The sequence below is a fragment of the Halyomorpha halys genome, unplaced genomic scaffold (genome assembly GCF_000696795.3).
Source record: "Halyomorpha halys isolate HHAL.00 unplaced genomic scaffold, Hhal_1.1 Scaffold135.1, whole genome shotgun sequence".
NCBI classification, from domain to species: domain Eukaryota; kingdom Metazoa; phylum Arthropoda; class Insecta; order Hemiptera; family Pentatomidae; genus Halyomorpha; species Halyomorpha halys.
The window spans coordinates 788,063-814,116 of record NW_027113702.1 but is presented as its reverse complement, the minus strand read 5'-3'; the positions used below and the strand labels follow the sequence as shown (position 1 = coordinate 814,116).

General features: G+C 29.2%; 3 protein-coding genes across 9 annotated transcripts in view; 1 reads left to right on the top strand and 2 right to left on the bottom strand.

Moving 5' to 3' along the window:
* The window catches only part of LOC106678360 (uncharacterized), a 36,521-nt gene extending 23,082 nt beyond the window's left edge, over positions 1-13,439 (top strand). Inside the window, exons 3-4 of the mRNA XM_014416828.2 lie at positions 10,302-10,465; positions 13,180-13,439. Of these exons, the coding sequence (XP_014272314.1) occupies positions 10,302-10,465; positions 13,180-13,306 (291 nt within the window). The 3' untranslated portion in view covers positions 13,307-13,439. The remainder of the gene's footprint in view (positions 1-10,301; positions 10,466-13,179) is intronic.
* LOC106678363 (NADH dehydrogenase [ubiquinone] 1 alpha subcomplex subunit 9, mitochondrial) lies at positions 1,592-3,176 on the bottom strand. Its single transcript, XM_014416831.2, has one exon. It carries the CDS (start codon positions 3,095-3,097, stop codon positions 1,901-1,903), a length of 1,197 nt encoding a protein of 398 aa, XP_014272317.1. The 5' UTR covers positions 3,098-3,176; the 3' UTR covers positions 1,592-1,900.
* Positions 13,440-13,463: 24 nt separating the features above from the next.
* Positions 13,464-26,054, bottom strand: part of br (broad-complex core protein) — a 285,943-nt gene continuing 273,352 nt past the window's right edge. For 6 of the 7 annotated variants that reach the window (XM_067051063.1, XM_014416835.2, XM_014416833.2 and 3 more), the window contains exon 7: positions 13,464-19,941. In XM_067051063.1, coding sequence (XP_066907164.1) covers positions 19,667-19,941 — 275 coding nt within the window. In that variant the 3' untranslated portion in view covers positions 13,464-19,666. Of the gene's footprint in view, positions 19,942-23,090; positions 23,352-26,054 lie in introns of all 7 variants that reach the window. The other variant, XM_014416837.3, reaches the window with a different exon arrangement.

Genomic DNA, 26,054 nt, shown 5'->3' with positions numbered 1-26,054 from the left:
ACAAAATAGGAATTATGGTCATTGAGAGCTTGAGAACTATAAAAAAGTGTTGCAATCAAAATTTAGTTAATATAAAATATGACGATCAAACTTCAAAATGATACGATTATTTTTAGATTATTGATTGACCGTGTGTAAAGATGAAAGGAATATGGTCCGGGTGCGGTAAAAAAAAAAAACCCAAATAGTAGAAATATACTATTTTAATGAGCCTGCTGCTGGCTCATTAAAATAGTACATTTCTACTATTTGGGTTTTTTTTTTTTACCACACCCGGACCATATTCCTTTCATTTTTAGATTATATTGGTTACGCAGGTGGTGTTTAGGAGAAATGGTACAATAGTAGCTAATAACTCACCTTCTTTCGAGAATAACCTAAATTCCTCAACAAAACTTTAAATAACACTGTTTACTTCGGAAAAAAAATAGAACTAACAGCTTCGGAAAGAAGAGATTTTTTAAAATTCCAAGTTACTACAAATTTTGAGCTTCGTTGACTTACGACCTCTATACAAGCAAAGGCTCACCCCCTAGATGTTTGGACCCAAGAACAAAAAAACAAAGAAAACAGCGAAATTATTTGACAGATGGTTTCTTTCTGAAAACACGCTATGATTAGGAAGGTAATGGTGGGGAAAGATTGCTGTGTCCAAAAAATCATCAGAGATGAAAGCTGCCTCATACTTTCATTGTGCGAGACTTTGTTGTTAACTATTTTAATTCAGTCGTTTAATTTTCAATAGTTTATTATGATCATAAATGAAATGATAGTATATTTCTTGGAAAACGGAATTACATATTTTTCTGTTACTCACATTTCAGAATGGACTATATATATAAACATGTGCGTAAGTATATGTGTTATGGGCGGATGCTCCCCCCTTGGCGAAATCTTGCCTATGCCCTTGGATATAGTAAATATAGTAATACAAATTCTAACCTTACAATTTATTTCTAGGTCAAATTACTTCACAAACTCTTTGAAGGTACAATGTATACGATATTTTCACTGCCGAAGCTTGGAACATTAGAGCATACTTTACGCCATATGACTTCAAATGTTTTTGGCCCTATTACTACGTGGATTCGGTACAGGATACATCTCAAAGGGTTTTACCTTGTTGGATAAGGATATGAAAAGTAAACTGGTGATAACATTAGGAAAAAGCTAAAAGACATCATTGCTTAAGCTTTATAAATTTTGATTTAGTGAAGAAATGGATGTACTTAGCGATGAGGAATATTAGTACTTGAAGATAGGGAAAACCGAAACGTTGTACAGATATAGAACATTAATAATATTCTTAAGGAAATTTATTTTTCACCGTAACATCTTAATAAGAAAATAGGGACATACAGATGGCAGGGTTAGGACAGCTGGATCATAGAGAAAATTCGATCACTCGAAATTTGAAGTGGTGGATCACTGAGAATATTCCTACTGACCGTGTAAGGGTCCCTTAAACTATTTTTATAAATCTAATTGTACACTGTTTACAAAAAACTCAGATGTTACACCTTAATTTTATTTTGTTTATGACTCCATTCTACTGTTTAAAAATAATCCATTATTTGTTATATGTTCAGGCTAAATTTTAAAACGTTCATTTATTTGTTAAAAAAAAAACAACAACAATATTTTCTTTCAATAGTGATTCAACTTCTGTTTTATAATAATTTTTTTATCTTGAGCGATATTTTACCCTCTTGAACATTTCAAATCAGGGCTCAGTTAACAGTGTGATTACATCAATGAACAACACATTTCATTCTTGTAAATATGAAATTTGGCAGGAACACGGAACTTAACCAAACTTTTAAGCCGTGTCAGGGAATAGATGTTTATGTAGCAGAAACTATGGAGAAGTTTTCACCATTACAGAAATCTCTATGTAAAATTATTTGGAAGAAATAGGTCGTGGTGGGATCGGTGGTTCAAATTCTCTAATCTCTAATTCTTGCGCTGAGTGGAGCTTATATAAGCGCAGTTCCCATGGCACCTGATCTTCCATATGAGTCAATTTCACACCCAAGTCCTTCAGTGTCGGTAAGTCACCTGCCACTTTATCAGAATGACACTCCTTTTCAATTTTTTCCCAATGGAGATTTCCAAATGGCCACCCCAAAGTACAGTATGGTAAGTATGTCACTATCATCTTGAACAGCGGATCTTTTTCCAAAGAATATCTCCTATAACCCCAAGATTCAGTTTTGTTCATGATCCTATGAAACCAGTCTACCAACTCGGAAAGTAAGTACCTGGTTGGTCCAACAGCTTGGTATATTTTTCCTCTTGCATTTTTATTCATACATGCTGCAACAATCCCATCTGCAACATCTTGTACATAAACTGGTTGCTTCTCAGTCTTTTCCCCTTTTTGATAGAGTGGTACCCACTTTCCCATATGGCGCCAGACGCTGCAATAGTACTTTAGAAATCTGTCTTCTTGACCGTATATATCGGAAGGTCGGAATATGATTGCTTCAGGAAACTCCTTTCTGACCAATTCCTCACCGAGATGTTTGCTTTTCAAGAAATTTGACCCTCCTGGGATCATATACTCTTCCGGATCGGGATTTGCATTTAGGGCAGAGACGTGGATAAAAGTTTGGACTCCACATTCTTTAGCTATCCGAGCAATTTTCTGGGGTCCTTCCGCGTGTACACAGTCGAAGGTAAAGTTTTTTGTCTCCCACTCTCTACCGATCATGTTTATAACTACATTAGAATACTTACATGCTTGACGTATAGATTTATCATCAAGTAAGTGGAATGGTTGGAATATAATTTGCCCTAAATCTCCACAAACCTTTAAGAAACGCATTTCATACATGTCTCCCCTGTAAGGAAGTATCATCTGAGTGCCCGATTTGCCTAACTTATTGCAGACGTACCTACCCAAGAATCCAGAAGAACCGAACAAAGTCGCCACGATTCCGTTGAAACTGCACCTGCCACCAGTACCCCTTTTCAAGGCAGATGGTTTTGCAGACTTTAATGTCGGAAAACATGGTTTACTGCAATATCGAACTGAACGCAAGTTCACTAAACGCAAACGAAAAAGATTTTTGCGGCCGAACTGAAAAACAGTCATTTCGTAACCTGTACTCAACCAAATAACAACAGGTGACCGAGAGCTATTGTATGAAAAATTACTGACTATTTGAATAAAAATCGATTGAATTATCAGATACATTCTCATTATATCAAATGACCAATATTATTCACGTAATAATAGATATTATCTCAAGCCTCTTAAATATTTATAGTCATAACAGTATCCTAAATATGAAATATTTGGTAATTGCTAATATTTCTGACCAAAAACTTGATATTTGTAATAGATATTTTTTGAAATTTTAATTTAGCCTTTTTCTAATGTTATCACGGGTTGATAAGCGGGAAAACAGTTTTATAAATAGCATATCCGAAAGAAAAATGTAGCAATCAAATGAGGTTAAGTTTTCAGTAGGAAGTTATTTCATATTATAAAATATGACGCTCAAACTTCAAAATGAAACGGTTTTCTTTGGATTGTATCGGTTACGTTGTGGAGTTCAGGGGGGATAGTACAATAGTAGTTAATAACTCACCTTCTTTCGAGAGTAACCTACATTCCTGTACACAACTCTCAATAACACTGTTTACTTCGGAAAGAAGAGATTTTTTAAAATTCCAAGTTACTACAATTGGAAAATTGTACAGATACTCATATGCTTTTCTAATCTAAAAGAGGACGTCTACATATATTTTGAGTTTCGTTGACTTACGACATCTATTTCGAGAAACGCGATACAATCATGGGCGTAGGCAGAGGGGAGCATGGGGGAGCCGCGGCTCCCCCCCCCCTAGATTTTTGGACCCAAGAAAAATAAAATAGCGAACTTATTTGACAGATGGTTTCTTTCTGGAAACATACTATAATTTGGAAGGTAATGGTGGGGAAAGATGCCTGTGTCCAAAAAATCATCAGAGATGAAAAGTGCAAAACTGCTTTATATTTTCATTGTACGATCCATTGGTTAAACTTTGTTGTTAACTATTTGAATTCAGTCGTTTCATTTTCAATAATTTATTGTGATTATAGCAAATACAAATTTAAAAAGTAGTAATTGAATTTTATGAAGTGCAAATAAAATGGTGGGGTATTTCTTGCAAAACGGAATTACATATTTTTCTTTTACTCAACGTTTTAGAATGAACTATGTATATGAGCGCATGTATGTGTAATGGGTGGAGGCTCCTCCTTTGGGGAAATCTTACCTATTCCCATGGCTACAATAAATATAGCAATACACATTCTAACCTTTCAATTTATTTGTAGGTCAAATTATTTTACAAACTCTTGGAATGTACAATCGGTACGACATTTTTCTTTGTCGATGTTTGGATCATTATAGCATACTTTACGCCACATAACTTCAAATGTTTTAGGCCCTATTTCTATAGGAATTCGGCAAAGGATATGTCAAAAAGGGTATATAAAAACCGAACTTTATTGGATACGAAAATGGAAAAACCACTAATCGACTCTCAAACCTCTGAAAGTCCAAGTTCCTTAATTATCTTCCCTAATTGCTTATTTGTGTGCAGTATCTTTCCTAGTCGATTTACACAATAGTCTTCATCTTGAGAAATTACGTGAAATGTTTAACTCACTTCTCCCAAAGAATTAAAATTAAAACGATTCAAAAATGTTGAAAAGGATAAAAAAAATACTTTGTGTTAACGCCATAATATACCTTGTAAATAGTATTTGAGTTTTATTAGTGTTTAATTTAGTTACATATATTTGTATTTGTATTGTTTTATTTAGATTTAGTTATTTCAAAAGAAAAAAAATATGTAATTATATTTGTTTGTAATAATGAGTAATATAGACAGTTGGTAGGGGCTGATGATTGTTGCTAAGGCGTCACCCTAGCAACGGACCGACCATCTTAGTTTTTTTATAGCAGTTTCGACTAATTAGTGGCCCTGGTAGCGTCATTAGCAGCTCTGTCGGCGTTTGGTTGATATTTTATTTGACATTTTTTGAGTGTATTCGTCGTCATAACAGTTCGGAACCAGACCACTTCAGTGTTTCGATTTTAATATGAGTTACAATTAATTAAGTAATTAGTGGCCAACCCCTGAACCCAAGGAACGTGTGCAACCAGCCCTGTCTGCGTTCATTTTGTCGGCTCACCTAATACAATACGACTGTTGTATATTTGGACCATCGATGAGCCAGACCGGCAGTACTCTTCCTCTGACCTATCGGAGTGGAGCAACCTTTCGTCATGCAGTATTTATTTTATATATTTATTTCTTTTTTTTTTTTTTGTGTAAATTAGTTTTATTGTCATTTTCATAATTTATCGAACTATTTTATTTTTATCTGAAAGGCCTTTTTATTTTTACTTGTATATTTTGTTTATGTTAGTTTTTTAGTTTTTAAAATGTTTAAATTGGTCAAATAAATGTTTAATCCGAGCCAGTTTGTTTTTTGTTCATTTTAAAGCCTTCCAACAAAAAGACATAGTCGATTTGAGGTGGCTTTAACACTTTGAATATTAAACTTTATGTTTAAGCTTTTATTCTGCTAGGATTCGTTAATACTCACTGTTTCACTCACCTTTAGTGAAGGCAAAAATATTTTACTAGACGGTCTCATATCCTTTTATATGTTTAATTTTATTTTATCTTCTGGTGTTTTTGGGCAATATCATACGTGACTTCTTGCTTCGACTCGTCAGTTCTGCAGTGTGCATTCTTAAACTCTTCCCAGGAAGGCATCGTTCTTCACTAGTAGCCAGATATGTCCAGGGTGGGTATCCGTGAATCATTAAGGCTCCTCATTCTCTACTTTTTCCCTTCAGGAATTAGTTTACTTGCTTAACTGTGGATTCGGCTTTTTCTTTGAAATATTAGGAATGATTTAAATTCTTTAAAGCTGTATGTGTTTTAGAGTTTTAATTGGAATAATGCATCTGTCGTTTTCATGCAACAACTAATTTAGAGGAAAAGGACAACATTTAAAATTTCGCAGCTCCCAACTTATCGAAGGTCTAGTGAGGGAGGGTTCCTAAATATTTAAAAAAACTTCTCAAACCTCTTTAAATAGAGTTTATAAGCAATTTTGAATAAAACAACTTATTTCTTACAACTTACTTCTTTTAATAATATTTTACCACACTTGGTTTTTTGAAGTAATTTTTCAAATCTAAAATAGTTGCTATATTGATTTTTATATCTATTAGACCATCAGTTTCTTTTATTATTTGTACCACTACAAAACCCCTCTTCGACATCCGTAGACGGATGACTAGACATTCTACCAGTTGTTTTTATATTGATACCTTAAACATACTTGACTAAAAGACCATATCCAAAGTGAACACACTAACATAGGCTTATGTCTCTAATTAATTCTTTATTAGCATGTCTTGGCTGCAATATATGTTTTGTCATTATCATTAAGAGCAATTTATGACTGCATACATAGGAAAATATATTTACATTATTTATATTTTTATTTAATACTCTTTGATTACTTCATAAAGGTCAGGTTAGTTCTGCCTGGCCTTAACGAGATTTTCGACATTCACAAAGTAAGTTTTGTAAGACCGTACTAAATCCTCATATCCTGAGAATGAAGCATTGTTTTACTGACGGCAGCTCACGAAATATCTCGTTATCAGTGGTACCATCCGCACTGGAGGAAGCGAAGCAGAACCCGCCCGCTTTCATATCTTCAGAATTTCTCCTTTAGGTCTCAACTCACAGAGCAGGGTAATATGTAGTGTGACATCACAGAGGATCAGCGATGGTTTCGAATAACTACCTACTTCCCCTAATGAGGCCTTACCTTAAATTCCTAATCATTATAGGATTTAGTTTTATATTACATTGCTATCAATGGTTCTTTGAAGTGCTAGCAATGCTTCAATTATGAAAAGGGGAGGAAGGTTTGATTATCCAGGTTATGGTATAAATTGGCTGTGTTAAAATTTACCACAATTTCACTACCAGCTTTGACAGCTTTTTGTTTATCATTATGTGAATGAATTTCTTCCAAAAAGTTGTTAAAGTATATTTGATTTAACTGATTTCTGAAGAAATTCCTCCTCTTCATGATGATTTTTAACAAAAACTGATAAATAATAAAAATTTAGATGATGGATTTGGCTAGTTTTGAAATGCAACGAACCAGTTTATTTCAATCAATGTTATATCTAATGTGTTTAGTTTTAAAAGATACCAGTGAATTCCGCTCAGAACCTTTTGTCAGAAAAACATGATTTCTAAGTTTTTGTAAAACGCTTTTAACAACTTACCTATACCTGGTTATAAAACCAGTATTTCAAAACCAAGTTAATAATTAACACAATGAGAACAATTTTTGACATAATATATTTTATGAAATTTAAATAAACAAAATTAAATACGATCATGAATTTATTATAAATTTAAAGATTTTCAATTATATATTCCTGTATAGATTATATATAGATATTCCTTGACGTGACCTGTTATATCAGGAAAATAAATTATGACAAATCATCAAAAAAGATTGTGAAATCTTGACTGACTTAAGCTGTGTTTAGCAACTCATTATAAATTGAGGTACCTACTTCAATGGAGAAAATCTCTAAAATAAAGAACAAATAAAAAGTTGTAAAAATAGAACTTTAAATTAAATCTGTTAATATAAATGCCTGATTAGAAAGAAATAGAAACTGGTTATATTATGAACAATGTTTTATTAAAAGCAGGAATTCTAATAGCCATTATTGGTCAAAATATTTTTGTGCAATATGTAATTATTACATATCATATTAAATATCATATTGTATTAAGCAACTTTTATAGTTTGACTACTTGTACATCCTCTGTATGATCTTGGCATCCACAGAACAGCTACCTAGCTTCTCTAAAGCAATTATGTAAAAATATTCAACTGATTATTAATTTTAAAATTATTAGGGGTGAAATCGATATTATGAACATTAATAACAACATGTATAATTCCTCTTGCATAAGTTGATTTTTTTGATTGATAAACTCTCTACTAAAAGAAAAGTTTTATCAACCAAGAAAAAAACAAGCTTAAATGGCCCAAAATTACTGCTGAATTATGTGTGTAAAGTGTAAATAAAAGGTGATTCCAAGATAAACTTTGTTTTTTCTGAACATTTAGGAAAATATGATACAATGGAAGTTAGGGTAAGTGAAAACATGAAGATTTTTCTGAAATTTGTTTTGTTAGAAGAGCTATCATCAGTAGTAATTTAAAGTACAATAAAATAATATAGGATGGGTTTACTTCAAATTACCATAAATGCTTGTTTTCATTACATAACAAATTTGAGATGAATCCCGATTTATGCACTTACCCGAACTCACCTTACCTAATTTATCTCCTGTAGTGTTCATTGATGAGTTTTTAAATATGATATTAATACAATGAATGATCATCTAAAACATTTCTAAAAACATAAAATGAGTATATGAACCTTTTTTTATAATAATATCACCAAGTTCATTTTCTAAAATTTAATGAAATCAGTCTTGTTTTCTTTTATTTGAAAATAAATGTTTTTTTTTTAACAATTATTATAGTCTGTAATGTTTTAGTTAAAAATATTTAATAAGTATTTATTTATAATATGTAATAAGTTTTAAACTTATTAACACTAAACTAGTAAGGTGAAATCTAGGTACTTGTAAGATAGGGTAAGATCCGACTCAACGCTGTTTTCCTATTTGGAGAGCTAAAAACGGGTAAAAATTCATAAAATATCAAACTAGATTTTTAATTATATCAATAGTCATTAATAATTAATTTATGGGCTGTCTGAGGCCAAGGGAGTTAAGGAACCTTGGCTGCCTTGTTAGTGCAGCAATGTTGGTTCAAATCCGGCCTGAGGGTTGACTTTTATTTTTTGGGGGTCCAACAAAATGGAAACTTGATGCCCCACTATGATTAGAATAACTTAGTTACCTATACTCCTTGAGTATATCTACACCTTCTTTTTTTTTAAAGGACTGCTTGGTTTCTTTTCTGACACTTTCAGGTTCTTATTCCATACCAATGTACATTCACTTAAAGTCTTCTCGAAAGAGGTTTCTTTCTTACCTTTTTTTTTATTAAGGGTTTTACTAGGGAAAATGCTAAATTTTTCAAAAAGTTTGAATAATCAACATTTGAGAATAAGCCCATGTCCATTCTCCACTTATACAACACAAAGGTATTTATATCAGTTATATCCAACACTCCAACAAACTATCAGACAAGCCAAATCTGTTCTTCCATCTGTCTGTGTTGTCATAGCATGATTTGTCTAGAAGGTGGCAAACCCAAATGACCTTGAGGGCTACTTTGGAAATCCATCATAACTCCGGGGACCACCATATTAGATTTAGACCCAATATAGACATTTTTTTGGAGTGTAAAATTAAAACATAGTAAGTTACTATTATTTACATAATGAGTTATTACTTAAAACCCATAACTAAAACAGGCAATATCTGTCATATATGTGTAAGAATATTATTTTAAAATCAAAGTTAATTTTTTCTCATGATTTCAACAGTTAATGTTTGAATATATGAATATACAAATAATGTATTATTTTAGTACATTAGTTTTCACCTACTTTGGCCATTATAAAATTAATATATTTTGTAAAAGTGTGATGTATATCACGGGCCTGAAAAATGTACAAGGCTGCAAGTTGGCCTCCTCTGGTCTAGAACATCAACACCCATTTTAATAGGATAGTAAAATATAACTATTTTCATTTTGAAGCATACCGGTAAAAGAAAAAAATAAGCACAAATAAAAAAAAATTAAATTAATAAAATTCATAGCATTAACAATAAGGTGGATCGCAACTGACCCAGTCAAACAAAACATCTGAGAAGTGTGGAGGCAATATTTCAATTACCTGATTGATATAAGCTCAAATGTAATTGACTGTCAATAAGATGTCAGTTTTTCTATTCCAAAACCTGAACTGCACATGCCTTTGACAGTCAAAATTAGCCTTTAGAACATACCTATAGATTAAGGAAGGTTTGATTCAAGGATTCCTGAAGTCACACCCCTCTACCTCTTACATTGAGGGTGTAAAAATGGAAAAGATACATCATAGGTTGGATCTGACACACACATTAGATGATTAAGAAAGTTTTAAACTTACTACCATCATCTGATATCAATAGATGACTTTTTTTCGGTGCACCTGAATTTATTTATTTTTGTTTGATCTACACACTTAAAATATCTATATTACTATAATGTTTTCATTTAGTTACCAAGAGAAGAAGTGATAAATCAGGAAAGGCGACTTCAAGCTCAATATTTACAGTGCAGTGGCATCGTTGATACAGATGATCAATGTTTTGAAAGAATTACCTGTGAATTGGGAAAAGCTAAAACTAACTCAACTCAATTAGAAAGAAATGTTCTTGACATGTAAGTTTAATTAAACTCAAATGCTAGCTTGTTTATTTGGTTGCAATACTTGAGTGTTACCAACAAATTCCTGATGAAGTAATAATTATATTTACATTGATAAATTGACTATTTTAGGTATATCATGGGTTATGAATGATGAGGACATTAGTCAGTGACAAAAAATAAAAGAAAGTTTAAATTAAGTTTGATCATTATTATTACAGTACAGGATCAAGTTGTGCAAAGCTGCAATGTTTTATAAAATTTTAATTTTTACATTGGAGGAAGATAGTCTGGGTGGGTTTTACTATTTTGATACCTTTATTCATCGTCACCTGGACTATCTTTCTCCAATCTATTTTATACGGTCAACTATCTTCTTCCAATTTAATTTTTATAGCTTAAACCTGCTTATATTATTGATCAAAAATTGTTTGTTTTCTGGAAATTTTGTCTGGTAACACTAATTGCACAAACATTTTTATGGAATGTTAAAATTTAATGAATGATTAAAGAATTAATAACAAAAAGTACTTTTTAATAATAATAAAGTGTTATTTGTTATTAATAAATGATAATTTTCCAATGCATTATATATTAGTACCAATTAGCCATTTAATGACTCAAAAATATCATGTTTAGTTAAAAATATGAGACTACCATTTTAACATCAGTTTTTCCATGTCTCATTGTGAAAACACTTGTCCCAAATAAAATATAATTTATTTACCACTATAAATAACTACCAGTCTTCGTCTGTAGTTTCTACTTATAGATAGTCATAGACTATGACTACCACCTATATCTTATAACTCAAAGAATAAATCCTATTAATTGGATTATTTTTATTCTCAAGGTTACATTTTAAACAAACAATATAAAACTTAGCTGGTGTTACAAATTAGACTCCTTAAAAATCTGTTAACTCGATTTATCATTCATTTTAATTTAATTATATTGCTAATTACTTCCTTTTTTGAAAAATGCTATCTACTTAAATTTTCAAACATACTAATCATTTCAATACTGAAATCATCAAGACAAGTATCATTTGAAAGTTTTAGTATGTATTTTAAAATTTCGGATTTTAATAATTTATCAAATATTATTTTCTAACAAATCTTAAGTCTTTAAGAAATTTAAAATTTTTCCTTTCCTATTTCACCTATTCAAAAATTTTCAGCAGATTTGTTTCAATAGTCAATCATGGAAAAAAATTTATTTTTATATTTTTTCCTTATTAACGAAAATACGAATAGTTCATATTGAATCAATATTTCATACTGAAGAAAAAAGTTTTAAATTTTAATTTAATAATAATAATTTAATCATTAGAAATTATTTGAGCTAAGGGTTTATGGAGGCCATAGCAAAAATAAATTTAAAATTTAGTGTCTTTATTTATATCTCCATGAAGAATCAACTAAAAACTACAAACAGAGATATAACTCATAAACACTATGAAAGTTCAGATTAGTTTAGATTTAATCATGCTATGATAGTATTTTACTTTTCTCTCTGTTCTTTGTGGTTTATTTCTTTAATTCTCAGAACTCCCCATCACTATAAATTGACTTTTTTAACAATCCATGAATATTTATTGAAATTCAAACAATAAAATTGTACAATCTATTGACGCTGGTCCTTAGAAATATAAAATAGAAAATGCCAGTGTTCACCAACTAAATTTTATCCGCAGTGTTTTCCATTTAAAAATGAATTTTACCACTTCTGATTTTTCAGTGAGGGTGTTGAATGAAATTATCTATTTTTATATTTTAAACTGAACGTCTAGATATTATTCTAGACTTGTCATGTAATCAGGATAACCCACAAGGCCCGAAAGACCAAAAATTTTTAGTGGGACCAGTTAGTCAGGGAAGTCCAACCCTTTGTGGGACCAGTGAATCCAGAAGAAAGTAGAAAGTAGTTTAAGAGAAGAGTAATTCACTTACAAGTCCTAGCTTCCACAAAAATAGTTGCCAGCAGTCCCAAGCTTGAGTGGCCATCATCCAGTTTTAATACCAATATTGCTTATGTCACTAATCAGTAAAACTGGTTCCCACCTTCACAGTCTTGGCTTTTCTGCTGTCTTTCATTTATGGCTCATCACATGAATAGCCTATTTCAACCTTCTTGTTTCATAACTTTAATTACATCAAGAACTTCTCCTAAAAACTCCTATTGAACAAAAAGATACATATCTATAACTCAACTTTTTCCTTTGAATTTTTTTTAATCTCTCTCCACAGCCTTAGTAGTCCAGTTTCTGGTCCATATATGAGGACTGGATGAAACTGAATATTATATAGAACAATTCCGGCACGTTCATTGTGATATTTTATCAGGCAATGACTAATATAAAATTTTACAATATTTGTTGACCAATTTTATAAAATGTTTACATTTCTTACTTCAAAGTTATTAAGGTCAGTAAAGATCTTTTTTTTTTTTTACCGTCAAGAATTAGATCTTTTTCTATATTAAATTTTTAGGTATTATAGTAGAACTTTCTTTGACTTCACAAAAGTAAGTTTAAAGATCTTAGTCAGGATATTAAGAACCTCCATAATAGTCGCAATGTTATTATATCGGAGTCAATATCTATAGTGTGCATATAACATTTTTCCCTGAAAAATTATAAAACTAAGAAATAAATTTGTAACATAGTTATTTCAGTTAATATCTAAAATTTTACCACAATGACTTCTCAACTGTATTTATTTTTACAGAGTGACTAACGACATAATGAAAAATGAATTCATCAATCCTCAATTCAAGTTTCGTTTAAGAGAAGCAAGAAAGATTGGGGTGAGCAGTGGGAACTGTTCAAAATATAATTGTAATAAAATAGAATAGTAAAATAAATCTTATTATTCTAATTATTGGTAATTTGAATACCAAATTTGTATTTAATGGATTCGTATCAAATCAAGTTTTACAGAATTTTATATTTTTACTAAACAAATTAAATCAAGGGAAGGAATGTAAAAGGAATAAATAAATAAAAAAAATGTATGACATCAACCAAACAATCTTTAATCTGCCAGCTGTAAGTTACATTAATTCTGTAATGGTTTAACTCGCAGTGCAGCAGTCCTCAACACACACAGACATTGACAATGCATTAACAGTCAAATAACCAAATTTCTTAAAACTAATATTTCCTTAATTATTAAGACAGTTTGATATACGGAAAAAGGAAGGTAAAGCATTCTATGCAGCATACCCTTTTTTTTCTTTTTTTTTTCTTTTTCTTCTTTATACATATTAACTTATAAATAAAAAAAAATCAGATAAATTTTATAAATCATATTTATAAATTGAAAAAAAAGAAAAACTATATAGTAAGAGAACTACCATTCAAAGCAACATAAACAACATTTGCAACTAGACCATAGTTCTTATTCAATAAGAGATTAAAGTTTTTTTTACATATAAAATACAAAAAATTTGAAAATGACATATATCAAATTTTGGCACATATATTTCATTCTAATGACATAATGTCCTTTCTAACATTGAAGAGTCCCTTAGTAAGAAAACAAAGTATATTACAACTGTGGCCGAAAATCTATGAAACTAATAACATAATTTATTATTGTCCAATTTAGTAGAGATAAAAATACAAAAATGTTCAAGTTTTCAAATGAACATATGAATTGGACAGTCTTTATTTTAGGCATTATAGAATAGTCATAGATTTTTAAATTAATGAAGTTTCCTGAGGTAGTTTCTGATCCTATGGTCTTAGCACACTGTTACACAGGAATCGAGTTACGAAAAAAAAAATGAGGAAATAACATAGATGAATATGTATATATGTATTAGATGGAAACTGTTAACAAAATAAAAACAATAATATCAAATGATGAGTGTTCTGTATTGATAACAAATAAGAAACAAAATACAGAACTATATTGAGCCAACTATTTACTAAGTTTAACACTAAAATACATTTATCTCTAATTCCATAATATTATAATGATAACCTTTTGTAAAAATGTCTATAGAGTTGCAATATCAATCAACAAAAAACAGTGTATAAAAAATTATATGTGAGCTAAACGACGAGGCGACCCAACCAGAAATACTGAGGTAATACTGTAAAACCTGGATAGAATGATATATATGTATATATATACCAAATAACTGATGAAATTACAATAACTAGTTTATTTTCTGTTATTTGTACTTTGTGAAGGCAGCATAAATTCAGGTGGGGGTCTGGGAGGGCACTTACACTCTCATGTTGCTAAAATAGTAATTTTTATCTTTAATATAGAATATAGAAGAATTTTTTGGAAAATATATTATTTTTTTATGTCCAGACATCTAAACTCTCCCAAAGCCATTTATCTAAAGTTATTTGGATTGTCATAATAACGACATTTCTTTGTGCCAACAAATGTGAACCATGTCTGTATTATGATTTTAACCAGCCCTTTTTAATATTCCAACGAATATGAATTTTGACCACTCCAAATGCCTGTCGAAATACCCAAGTAGGCACCATCTCTCTAGACTGTCCTACCCAAACCCCTGCCAATTAATTCATAATATATAATATACTTTATTATATTATATAAAATGGTCACTGTCAATGAACTTGACAAATAGAAAACAACACAAAAAAAACAAACAAAAAACAAAGACGAACCGATGTAACAACTTGGCCAAATGCTATGAGGGAATAAAATTAGTAAAAGCTTCGACACATATACACATACACGCTTAAATAATACAACTGTAACAACGATTAAACAGTTAATGGCATTATGAATAAATATATCTATTATTTATATGTTATGTATTATGCAGTCTGTGGATACCCGAGTTATATTAAATTAAACCTGTCGCTGAAGGAAAGATTGTTTTTCAGAGTCTATTATATATATATATATATAAATATAACTGCGATACAGGCTAGGTTGAGCAATAGTATACTATATATGGTATAAACAATTAAAAATATAAACCATCTATAAACAGAGGAAGTTTACATATTGTAATAAAGCTTTGTGAGTTTATAAAGTGCTGTAAAACAGTCTCTCCTTAAGTAATTAACAACTGTAGTAATAACAAGCATATAGTTATTTCTCTATTGTGTACGAGTATAAAAATAATATTGAATCTAACCTGGTCTATTGTATAATCTTGACAATCATATTGCCTTCAACGTTTATATCTATTTCTAACTATGATCAATACAAATATATATTAACCCAGACGTATCTACAACTTAATTAATGCCAAGTTGTTACAAAGCATCGTATTACAATACTATGAAAGAAATACATTTAACAAAATACATTATTTTTAATTTTGTACAGGTATCTATGTTTATTTATTTATCTATATTTTACCTTTACCCCTGATTATGCATAATGTACTCAATTATATACTATTTTTACATTAATAAAGTGATGATTTTTTACATGATATGGACTGGGACATGAAAAGGTATTAAAAGTTAGCTGCTTAAAAGTAAAACTGAATGTACAAATTACACAAACAGCTTTAGACTCGAAAGAATAAAAATTTAAAATTATTATTAGGCATGATTTACATATTGGATCATGTAAGAGTAGTATTAATATGCACAAATGTATAAAATATTAAAATTAATTAAAAAGCCAGAATAATAAATTAAAAAATGGAATGATCAACGCAAAAACATCAAATCAACATATATAACTAATTTATACACATAAATGATCACATATTATTAACCAAAAATCACATTTCAATATCTTCTTGCTTAGCCTAGTGTGCCTATAAATATTCTTACTTTATTATATGAATATATTTATATATTTTTTCAAGATTATATCTTGGTCTAACATCAATTAAACACTTAAGAATTATGTGGCACACACTTACTTCATAAGAGCAGTTAGGCTAGCAAGATTTTTGATTTATTAAATATAATAAAAAAAAAATCACATTCTATTGAATACATGCCAGTACGATGCAGACGAACATAAAACCTCCCTGTTTTAATTTTGCATTACAAATGACACATTCTAAAATATAAAAATTATAAATGGAATTTATTTCATCAAAATATAAATATAATCTAGATTTTTCAGTCATTTGTACTTCTTTGGTTTTAAAAATTTAAATTTTTTTTTAATTTTTTTTTTTGCCAGAGAAATAGAATGTACAACTATCTAGAGAGAAATCTTAATTTTAACACAGCACACTTTTCCAAATGAATTTTTTTTCTATTTATTTTAAAGATATAACAGAGAAAATAAAGGCATTTGCACTTTGATGGAACGGTTAGGCCAGTGTTTCCGATAAAGTCTGCATTAAGTACTTTTTTATTTAATATGTTTAGACCTTATCCCCATCAAGAACAAATAGTCAAGAACCATACTCGAGTATGAAATGATACGACACAGCGAAATTATCATATAACCTAACACCGAATCTGCTTGAATATTATTTTATTTGTAACAATTTACACAATTATAACAAACACTGATAATATAAGATTTCTTGAAACTAGAACTGGTCTCAATTAATACATTAATCGGACCCAGATACTAATATTTAAATATAACGGGCTTATAATATAAATATATATATACACATTGGCACATTTATATTTTATATAAGATATGTTTTAATGAAAATATTTTTTTTTTTTTTACATTTTACCTAAATATTTCACACCTACAATTTTTGATACATCTATGTTTTTTTGTATTTTTTAAAATATTTTTTCATTGACTTGGCCACTTTAATAATTTTAAAAACAATTATTTAATTTTTTCTTTTAAATACTCAACTATAAACCCCTCGGGGTAACAACTAAATATTATTCAATAACATCACATTTTCTTAAATAACAAAGTAAAGAAAAACAACTTTTTGTATAAATAGTAAAGTTAACATAAATAAATTTATATCAATATGAAAAATAAAGAACAAAAAAAAGGAAATTATTAAATAAAAATTTCTAATGTCCTAGGGACAGATATGTACATCAAACCCCCCTATAAAATGGATACTCAAAAAATTAGCACATCACAATATACAACCATATAAACATTTAAAGTGCGATTTGGCCAAGTCAGAGGACATTTAAAATCAGACATTAGAAGTCAATAAATATTTGTCTTTATTTGTACTGGTAGTATTCTGTTTTAATATACTTCCAATTAACCGACAAGTGGCATTCTTAGAAAGATTGTGTCTAACACCGAAAGAATGTTTTAAGAATTTCTACAAATAATTCTACACTCCAGTCTGAGATCATAATTCTTTCCTTGATATAATAGTCTTAGCTATCTAATAATTTCTCATTTCAATTTTGACACTTATCAATAATAATCGGTTTCTAAACAATCTTTCTGAGAAAATGAACCACTCAAAAGGACATTCTTACGAGAAAACTACATGACAATGCAGAAATATAATACGATAAAATAGAATTTACGTCCAAAAGTGACAACAAACAGAGAATACTGTGAGCTTTTATACAACATTAAACTACATATCAACATGATTTATTTAAATTTTATTTCTAATCATCATAATATTCTAAATATCATATTTTGTAAATCTTCCCTCTTTAACACCTTTCGAGACAATAATTTTTTTTTCTCATCCATAAGTAAAACCTTTATACTTATATCGAAATTGTTTTTAAAGATACTGGGACCTTCAGACAACAGCGTAACAGGTTTGAGATATACTAAAGAGATAACCCACACTAAGAAGGAAAGGGTTTTATTTTCTTTCTTTAAATATATTATCAATTTCCTATTAAGGCATTTAATTTTTTTTTTTTCATTTTTCCTAAAACAAAAACAGAAATGAGTAAAATGATATACATCATTTTGAAACTACATCTCAGTCAGTGTATAAAACATCTCAATTTTTGACCATCCAGTATTCTAAATTACTGTGGAAGAGCATTTTATAGTCAATATTTTATTGGCTCTTTTGTACTTCAGAAAATTAACCTAAAGAACACACAAGAATAAATATTTATTTTTTTTTTTAAATATATATAAAAATTCCTCTTCCAAAACCTGAGGTAGACGGTTAAGCCACATTTAGAAAAAGAGTTGTACTTTAGGTGACTAAGAGTTAATTTTGCTATGCATCTTTGATATGGATGGAAGATAGTTTATACATCATTCTCACCATCTTATATGTTGTTTTATAAGAATTATTAACTTTTGCATATATGGTTGGATGAAGGTGTGTTTTTAGGTGTGCAATATATATATATATTTTTATTTTTTTTTTTTTTATTTTTATTTTCAAATTAAAATTAATATTATGACTAGTAATTTTCAAGTGATGAACTGAATGAAATAAAAAATATATATACAAGTAGCATCGAAAGATGAATCATGATTAATGATGGTGCAAATGTAGTAATGAAAGGGTAAAGGGAAAGAATTTATATTAGAAAATCACCAACTGCCATAAGAACCCAGTTCGACATTTAGCCCTGAGATTTTGGTTTTTTCTGATGGTAAGAAATTCAAACGAATATAGCTTTTATTCTCTTTTAATTAAGATGCATTTTCTAAACTTGTGTCTAACGTTGCAGTGCACTAGTTTAAGGCCTGATAACAATGAAGCTCAGATAAAAGATAAAAAATCTTTCTTCAGACTTAATCTTCTTTTATACCTATACCAGGTACACATAAATTGTGCCTTCAATTGCTGATATATAAAGATAAAACAGGAGTCAATATAAAACCCATTAAATATTTTGTACCAGTTACATTTAGAATTTTTTTTTATTTTCTGACTCGATTTAATTTAAAAAAGGGAAAAAATCCCAATAGACAGCCTAACAGAATGCTGTGGTCCTAACGTACTTTGTTAATACACATTTAGCATAATTTAGGTACATACAAAAATAATCATTGAATATCAATATGATACTAATTTATGGAATGTAAATGTATTATGAAGGGAATAGATCTCAAATTCTAACTAACATAGATATTTTTCAATTTGATTTTTACTTACTACTGAATCCTGGACTTGGGTAAGTAATAATGATTTGAGCATTTCATGTTCTTGTAAAGGGAAATGGTGGGTGGGGATCAGGGCAAAAAGGGAAAGAGAAAAAATAGAAACAGAGAGAAAAGTAGCTAGATAGATAGAGTATAAAAGGGAAGGGAGGATGATATAAATACATATCAAGTGCTAGTAGGATGCCCAAGTGGGCAAATGGCCTGCTAGTTATAGTGGTGGCTGCCCGAAGGCCGCAGAGGTCTTCAGTAGGCGCTTCAGCATCCCTGATGTCCCCCTATGCTGGAGCGACTTGTGGGTTGTGAGCGAGTTTTTAGTCCTGTATCGACGGTGGCAGAACTCACACACATATAGGGTATCTGAGCGCTCGTGCTTGTCCTGGAAGTGCCTCTTCAGGGAATAGTAACATGAGAAGGTCCTTCTGCAGTATGGACAATCTTGAGGCTCGTTGATTCCTCCGCTCAAGGGAGGGGGCATCGCTAGCACTAATGGAAAAAACATTTATTGTAATACCGATATGATCAAGTTTTGAATAAATACATACATACATTCCTTTATATTACATACATAGATAATAAGCCAACTTTCAAAGATATATACAATGAAACGGTTATTGTTAATTTTACTTCTTATTTAGATAGGTACTCATAGCTTTTTGATAGTTAGTACTGATTACTAAACTCAACTTACTTAACTAGCTATTTGACATTCCATAAAATATTTAACTGACTAATAATAAATGCTTGAATTTATCTAGGTGATTTAATTAGTGATAAGTTGTGTGATTTTAAATTTCACATGATTAAATTATTGACTATTTAATCTTTGATAAACCAACTTATATAATTTAGTTAATTATATAGAAGTTTCAAAGCTTCAATTTTTTTTTGTACTAAAACCCATTTCTAGGGCAGTTTTAGACATGTAACATTATTACTAACCTAGAGCCCTATTTATGTATTACCAGCCCACAAAATGCCATGTCATTTAACTGCTGATGAATTACATTAATATCTGAACCAACAAGAATGGTTAATTATGAAAATATCTAATTAAAAGACAATGGAAAGATTAGCTTTCTTTCAGGAGTTTTTTCATTGATTTTGTTTGCTATATAAGATTCTGAAGGACAGGCACTTAATAAGAACAAAAAATATGAAAATTTGACTATTTTTTTTTTAAGTTCTCTTCTTATTTTCAGGAGTTAATCCAGGTTTAATTTATTAATAAATAATTATTGTGTCTGTAATCACATTACAAACATTGTAATAATAAATATGATACAGACCAAATCCACTTAGATGCAAATGAAATTAGTTAGCTCATGTATCTATATATGTAACAGTGTTGTAACTTTTTATATGTTAACTTTAGAACACTTAAGTCAAAACAAAGTTGGTGTAACTTTGAATAAAAACTATCTTATATAGTAAAAATATTTTTTTAGAACTTCTGGGCACAGTAATACAACTAATTCTACCATTGCAAAAATGTCTTTATAAAAATATTTTAAATGCTTAAATTCTCTTAAAATAAATACTTATAAAATCAACTAAATTTGAAATATGCACTATTTTAAGCATCAATAGAGAAGAGAATATATAAAATGCAATATTAGTCTTAACAGACCAACTGAACTTACTTACATTGCAGACTTTGTAAATATACATATAAAAAATTTAAAAAAACTGGAGGAGGTTTATAGACTTTTGCACCATGTTTAAGCTTCTTAGATATACATTAAAAGACAAGTTATTAAATAAGCTATTACAATAAAAATCTCATGTTTTTTTAAGTGGAAAAGTGAGCTCATATTCAATACGTTTTTTTAGATAAAATAATTTAAAAAAAAAATTAAATCATTAAAAAGCGGGCATGTAAAATCCTACAAGAATTAGGGAACACAATAGTTAATGAGTCATTGATGATTTGACAAGATTTAGTTACTGCTTCAGTAGAATATATGTTTGTATTTTTTTTTTTTTTAATTTACACATAATTCATTTGAAAATAATTACTGTTTAATAATTTTAAAGAAATACTGAACTTTTAGTTATAGAAAATTATTGTCATGTCTGAAATGACTGCAACATATCTGCAGGTTTTTTTGTTTAATTTGTCTTTGAACATGATCATATTTTTTTTATATGCTACTTGGAAATTACAACTTTGATTTTTTTTTCTAAAATACTGAATCAGCTTCATTATCAAGATTTGATTCAACTTTAAACACTTTTTTTTTTTTATCTCCAATAGAATGATAACTCGAATCTTTTATCAGGATACAAAAATATATTGTATTGAATACTTTAATGTGTATCTATGTCACATTTTAACACCTTTTTTATAGTTATTTTGTTCTTTGCATATAAAGTGAATAAACATTGAAAAAATGGAGCTCACCTATTTTTTTGAATACTTTAAAGACTTTTTTTTTTAACCCTATATATCTGATCCCCTTTCAGAGCAGATTTTACTTCAAAGACTTCCCAATTTTTTTAATAAATGATTAAGTGGTCAAATTTTTTAATTAAGATAGTAATACAGACATATGCTGTAAAAAATTATTCTAGTAAGTACACTAAAAAATAATAATAAAATTGTCTATCCATTCACTTCATAGTCTGTCAATAGAATGCATATGATAATAATTAAATCTGCAGCCCTAATATCTCTGAAAGAGATAAAGCCAACTGAATCAAATGCCATGTCGTGAGGGTAATTCTTGCAGAGTGTCAAATGAATGGATGGGGTTCAGAGAAACAAAAATTTTATCTTCCTCGATTGAATCTCTTTCACTCATTACTACTATTTAGATAGTAAACTAGTTTATGACTTAAGTAGTAAAATAGTTATGATTACTTAGTAAGCTGCTTAATTATCGAGAGATCTATAGTATATTTTATAGTTGTAAAATTATTTTAGTATTGGTATTATATCAGTTTTAACTTGACTTTAAAATACAACAATGGAATGACCGATAGATGCATGATATATCCAGTAACCAGTGATTGATATAGAATTTTATATTTAAATAAAAATATTTCACTATTTTAAAAATGGAAAGGGACAAAACTGATGACACATTGAAGGTTGAAGAATCTCAGGTCATAAGAGATAATTAAGTAACCAAAGTATAAAGGAGTATTTAAATAATAAATATTATAAAGTTATTCAATTAGAACTAAAAAAATTAAAATGCTCATTTCTAAATTTTTTCTTCATAATTTTATCAATCATGATTTTGAATGATACGGTTCTTTGTTGAAATATTTTCCCTCAGTCAGTGAAGTCTTATCATGTTTGTATTAAATATGAACTCTTACAATTAAATATTGAATCAATCAAGAAATCTTTATATTCAAAATTCAATTTATAATATCAAAGTACAACCTCAAACTAAGTAAGTCCTTTTCATTTAAAAGGTTCTTATAAAGATAATTGACTAATAATAGAGAATTGTTTTAGTAAATAAAGAAATGGTACATTGTTACAGTAACAAATTAGACTAAGAAGAAATGAAACATGGCACAGAGTTGTAAATCCCCTCCTAAAAAATTACTAAAACTTGTCCATATAGTCTGAGGTATACATTAACTTTCTTGAAGAGAAAGATAATGTAAAAGAATTGTACCTGATATCGGGTTCTAAAATTTGACATCTGTCGGTGGAGTTGTGTGGTGGTAGTAATCTGCTGCGGCAGGGGGCCGCTGCGTCTTGTGATAGGTGTAGATGTGAGTCATAAGTGAATTCCTTGAACAGTAGACTCTTTCGCAAATAGCACAGCGATATTCTTCGTGCCTAGAGGCGTGCTTGTCTGCTACATGCCGCTTGAGGCTTGCCTTTGAGCACAGCACTTTTTTGCAAGCGACGCAAGTGAACATTTTACGCAAACCTAAGACACCCGCAAGACGAAAAAACAAATAATTTGCGAATCTTTTTATTCAATTAAAAAAATAATAATCGAAAATTGGTTGTTTTTGTAATAATGGACCGTGAGTCATTGCCTGAGCTCACAATCTTTTGACAAAAATAAACAAAATAAATCAAAGAATAAATTAAATGAAAATTTAAAAAAAATGAGAAGAAAAAAGAATATATCTGTGGCTAAATATAAATAAAACATAATTTCTAGAAATAATTTTTAAAGAAAAATAAAATTAAAAAAAATCCACAGATATTTTCCCAAATAAAATAAGCTTACTTAAATAAACAAAAAAAAAATTAAAAATACACTACCTTAACCCAACTCTGGTCCATTACTACACATTACTTCATTTCATTAGCACTTTACTTGAATTCTTACATTTGTAAAATAACAAAACAAAAAAGAAAGAACAGCAAAAACAGTGAAATATGAAGATTAAATTTGTGAAAAAAAAGGACAGAAACCGATAGAATTTATAAGATGATTATCGATGATAGGTATGAAAATAAAGGACTATGGACAGAAATGTATTAACCGAGCCACCACCAAGTTAGGTTTCACAGCCGTAATTCCCAAACCATGCTCTTTATGTCTGAATTAAAAATATACAGATACAGAGAAGTGAAAATAAAATATTAAAGAAAGAATAAAACAAAATTAAGATGAATATGAATAATATCTTTATAACACTGAGAATAAAAATAACATCGAACTATGACTACAAATTAACTGTAACAAACAGGTAGGTAAAGGGATATGAATAAGGTACCTAAAGGATGTATTTTGAAATAACGGCCGTGGAAACCTAATCGGGTCTAGCACTGTCCATTGTCTACGTTTATTAACAATGAGTTTAAACCGACCGATCAATTTTCCCGGCCGTTTTAAATGTTTTATTACTAATAGAACATTTCACGAAAATTTTCTTTTAGCCTTTTAATCTATCCTAAGATTGAATAATTCAAGAGATAAATAATAACCAAAAATAAAAAATTAAGAATCCAAAAAAAAAGGAAAAAGAAAATATATAATAAACACCAATAATCCTGTGCCATGCTTTCAATCGCTTGTTTAAATGACCAGATTTAGAAATATGTCTGCAACGTAAGTAAGTTATCTTGCAGCTCATACCAGCCTCTTTTGACGTTTCTCTCTTGCTTGTAGACTATGGACAATGCCAGAAATTCTAAGTGATGGGTTTCAAATACTTTAGCAATGAAATGAGCATGCCAATAAGTAAACAGCTATCATAATTTAATTTTGATTATTGTTCGGGAATTTGATTAAATAATCAATATACTTGTAGCTTTGGTTAAATAAGAATTTAATTGTTAAAAACAATACTTGAATGTAGACTATAGAAGAAAGTGAACATCAAAAAACATCAAAATACTAACCTACCATGTTAGCTGCTTACTTTTCTTCCAGATAAAAATTCTACACATAAAGGACACATTTCTATCGGGATAAATAGGAGGTCTTAGAAGTTTATTTTATCATCATTTTAGTTCTAATTTAATAAAAAAAAAATATTGATTAAGACAATAAATCCTACATAGTTCAGGTAATCATATTTTTATATTTAAAAACTGCTCAAATGAATTTGTAAAATTTGATTAAACATGGCTAAATAATGATCATGGTGTATTTTTTTAAATTTAAAGTCATTAAAAAAATATCTATTTCAAATAATATAAAATAAAACAAGCATAGCTAAGATCATGCTCTTTATATTAACTATCTCATCAACAAATAAAGTAATAGCTTACTATACATTCTTTATTTTTATAAAAAAAAAGACTCCTTTTATTTGGAATAGCAGGAACAGTGCATTTAAAAGCAATAACTTCTAGGATATACTAATTTTTGTAGAACAAATAAGAATAGAATCCATAGTTGAGTAATTAACAACTTTCTTCTAATCATGAAATTTGAACAGGCCAATAAAATTATTTTTTATTATTTTATACTACAGAAGTTTATGATTGTTACATCAATCAATCAAGAGGTTAATATTTCCCCTTAGAGGAAGAGGGTACCAAAATAAGTTGATTTAACTATGGAGAGGTAACATGAGAATAAATTTTGCTTTTCTTAATGACAAATAGCACAACGACTCTCCCTTATCTTTTCTTATGTCATGGTTGGTAGTGAAAGACATATAACCATTACATCAAACAAGATGAAAATTTTAAAATTGCTAAGTTATTTCATCGTAAACAAAAATATATGAAATAAATACTGCGTTAAGAAGAGGGAATGATAATCTCATAAATAATGAGAATAATAAAGTTTAAATAAAAAAATAAAAAAATGGACCAAGGCAAACATTGTTTACTGGAGTGATTTAAATAAATAAAAGTGGAACAGTGAAAATAGGTTTGCGCCTAGTTTCAATCAATTGTTAAAAGAAATCTTTATAAATTTAATTATTTAAATATAAGTAAATGAAAAAATGGAAAAGGAAATACAAATCCAAAATCGAGCATAACTGCACTTTATTGTAGAACCATTATCATGTCACCAGAATAAATATTAATGTACATCAATTACGTAGGTATTAAAATATATGTTTATACATAAAATTGGCGATTTCAAAAGCCATTCCTTTCCTTATATTAATCATATTTTTTTTTTTAATGACATGAAAAATTATATTATTAATATATA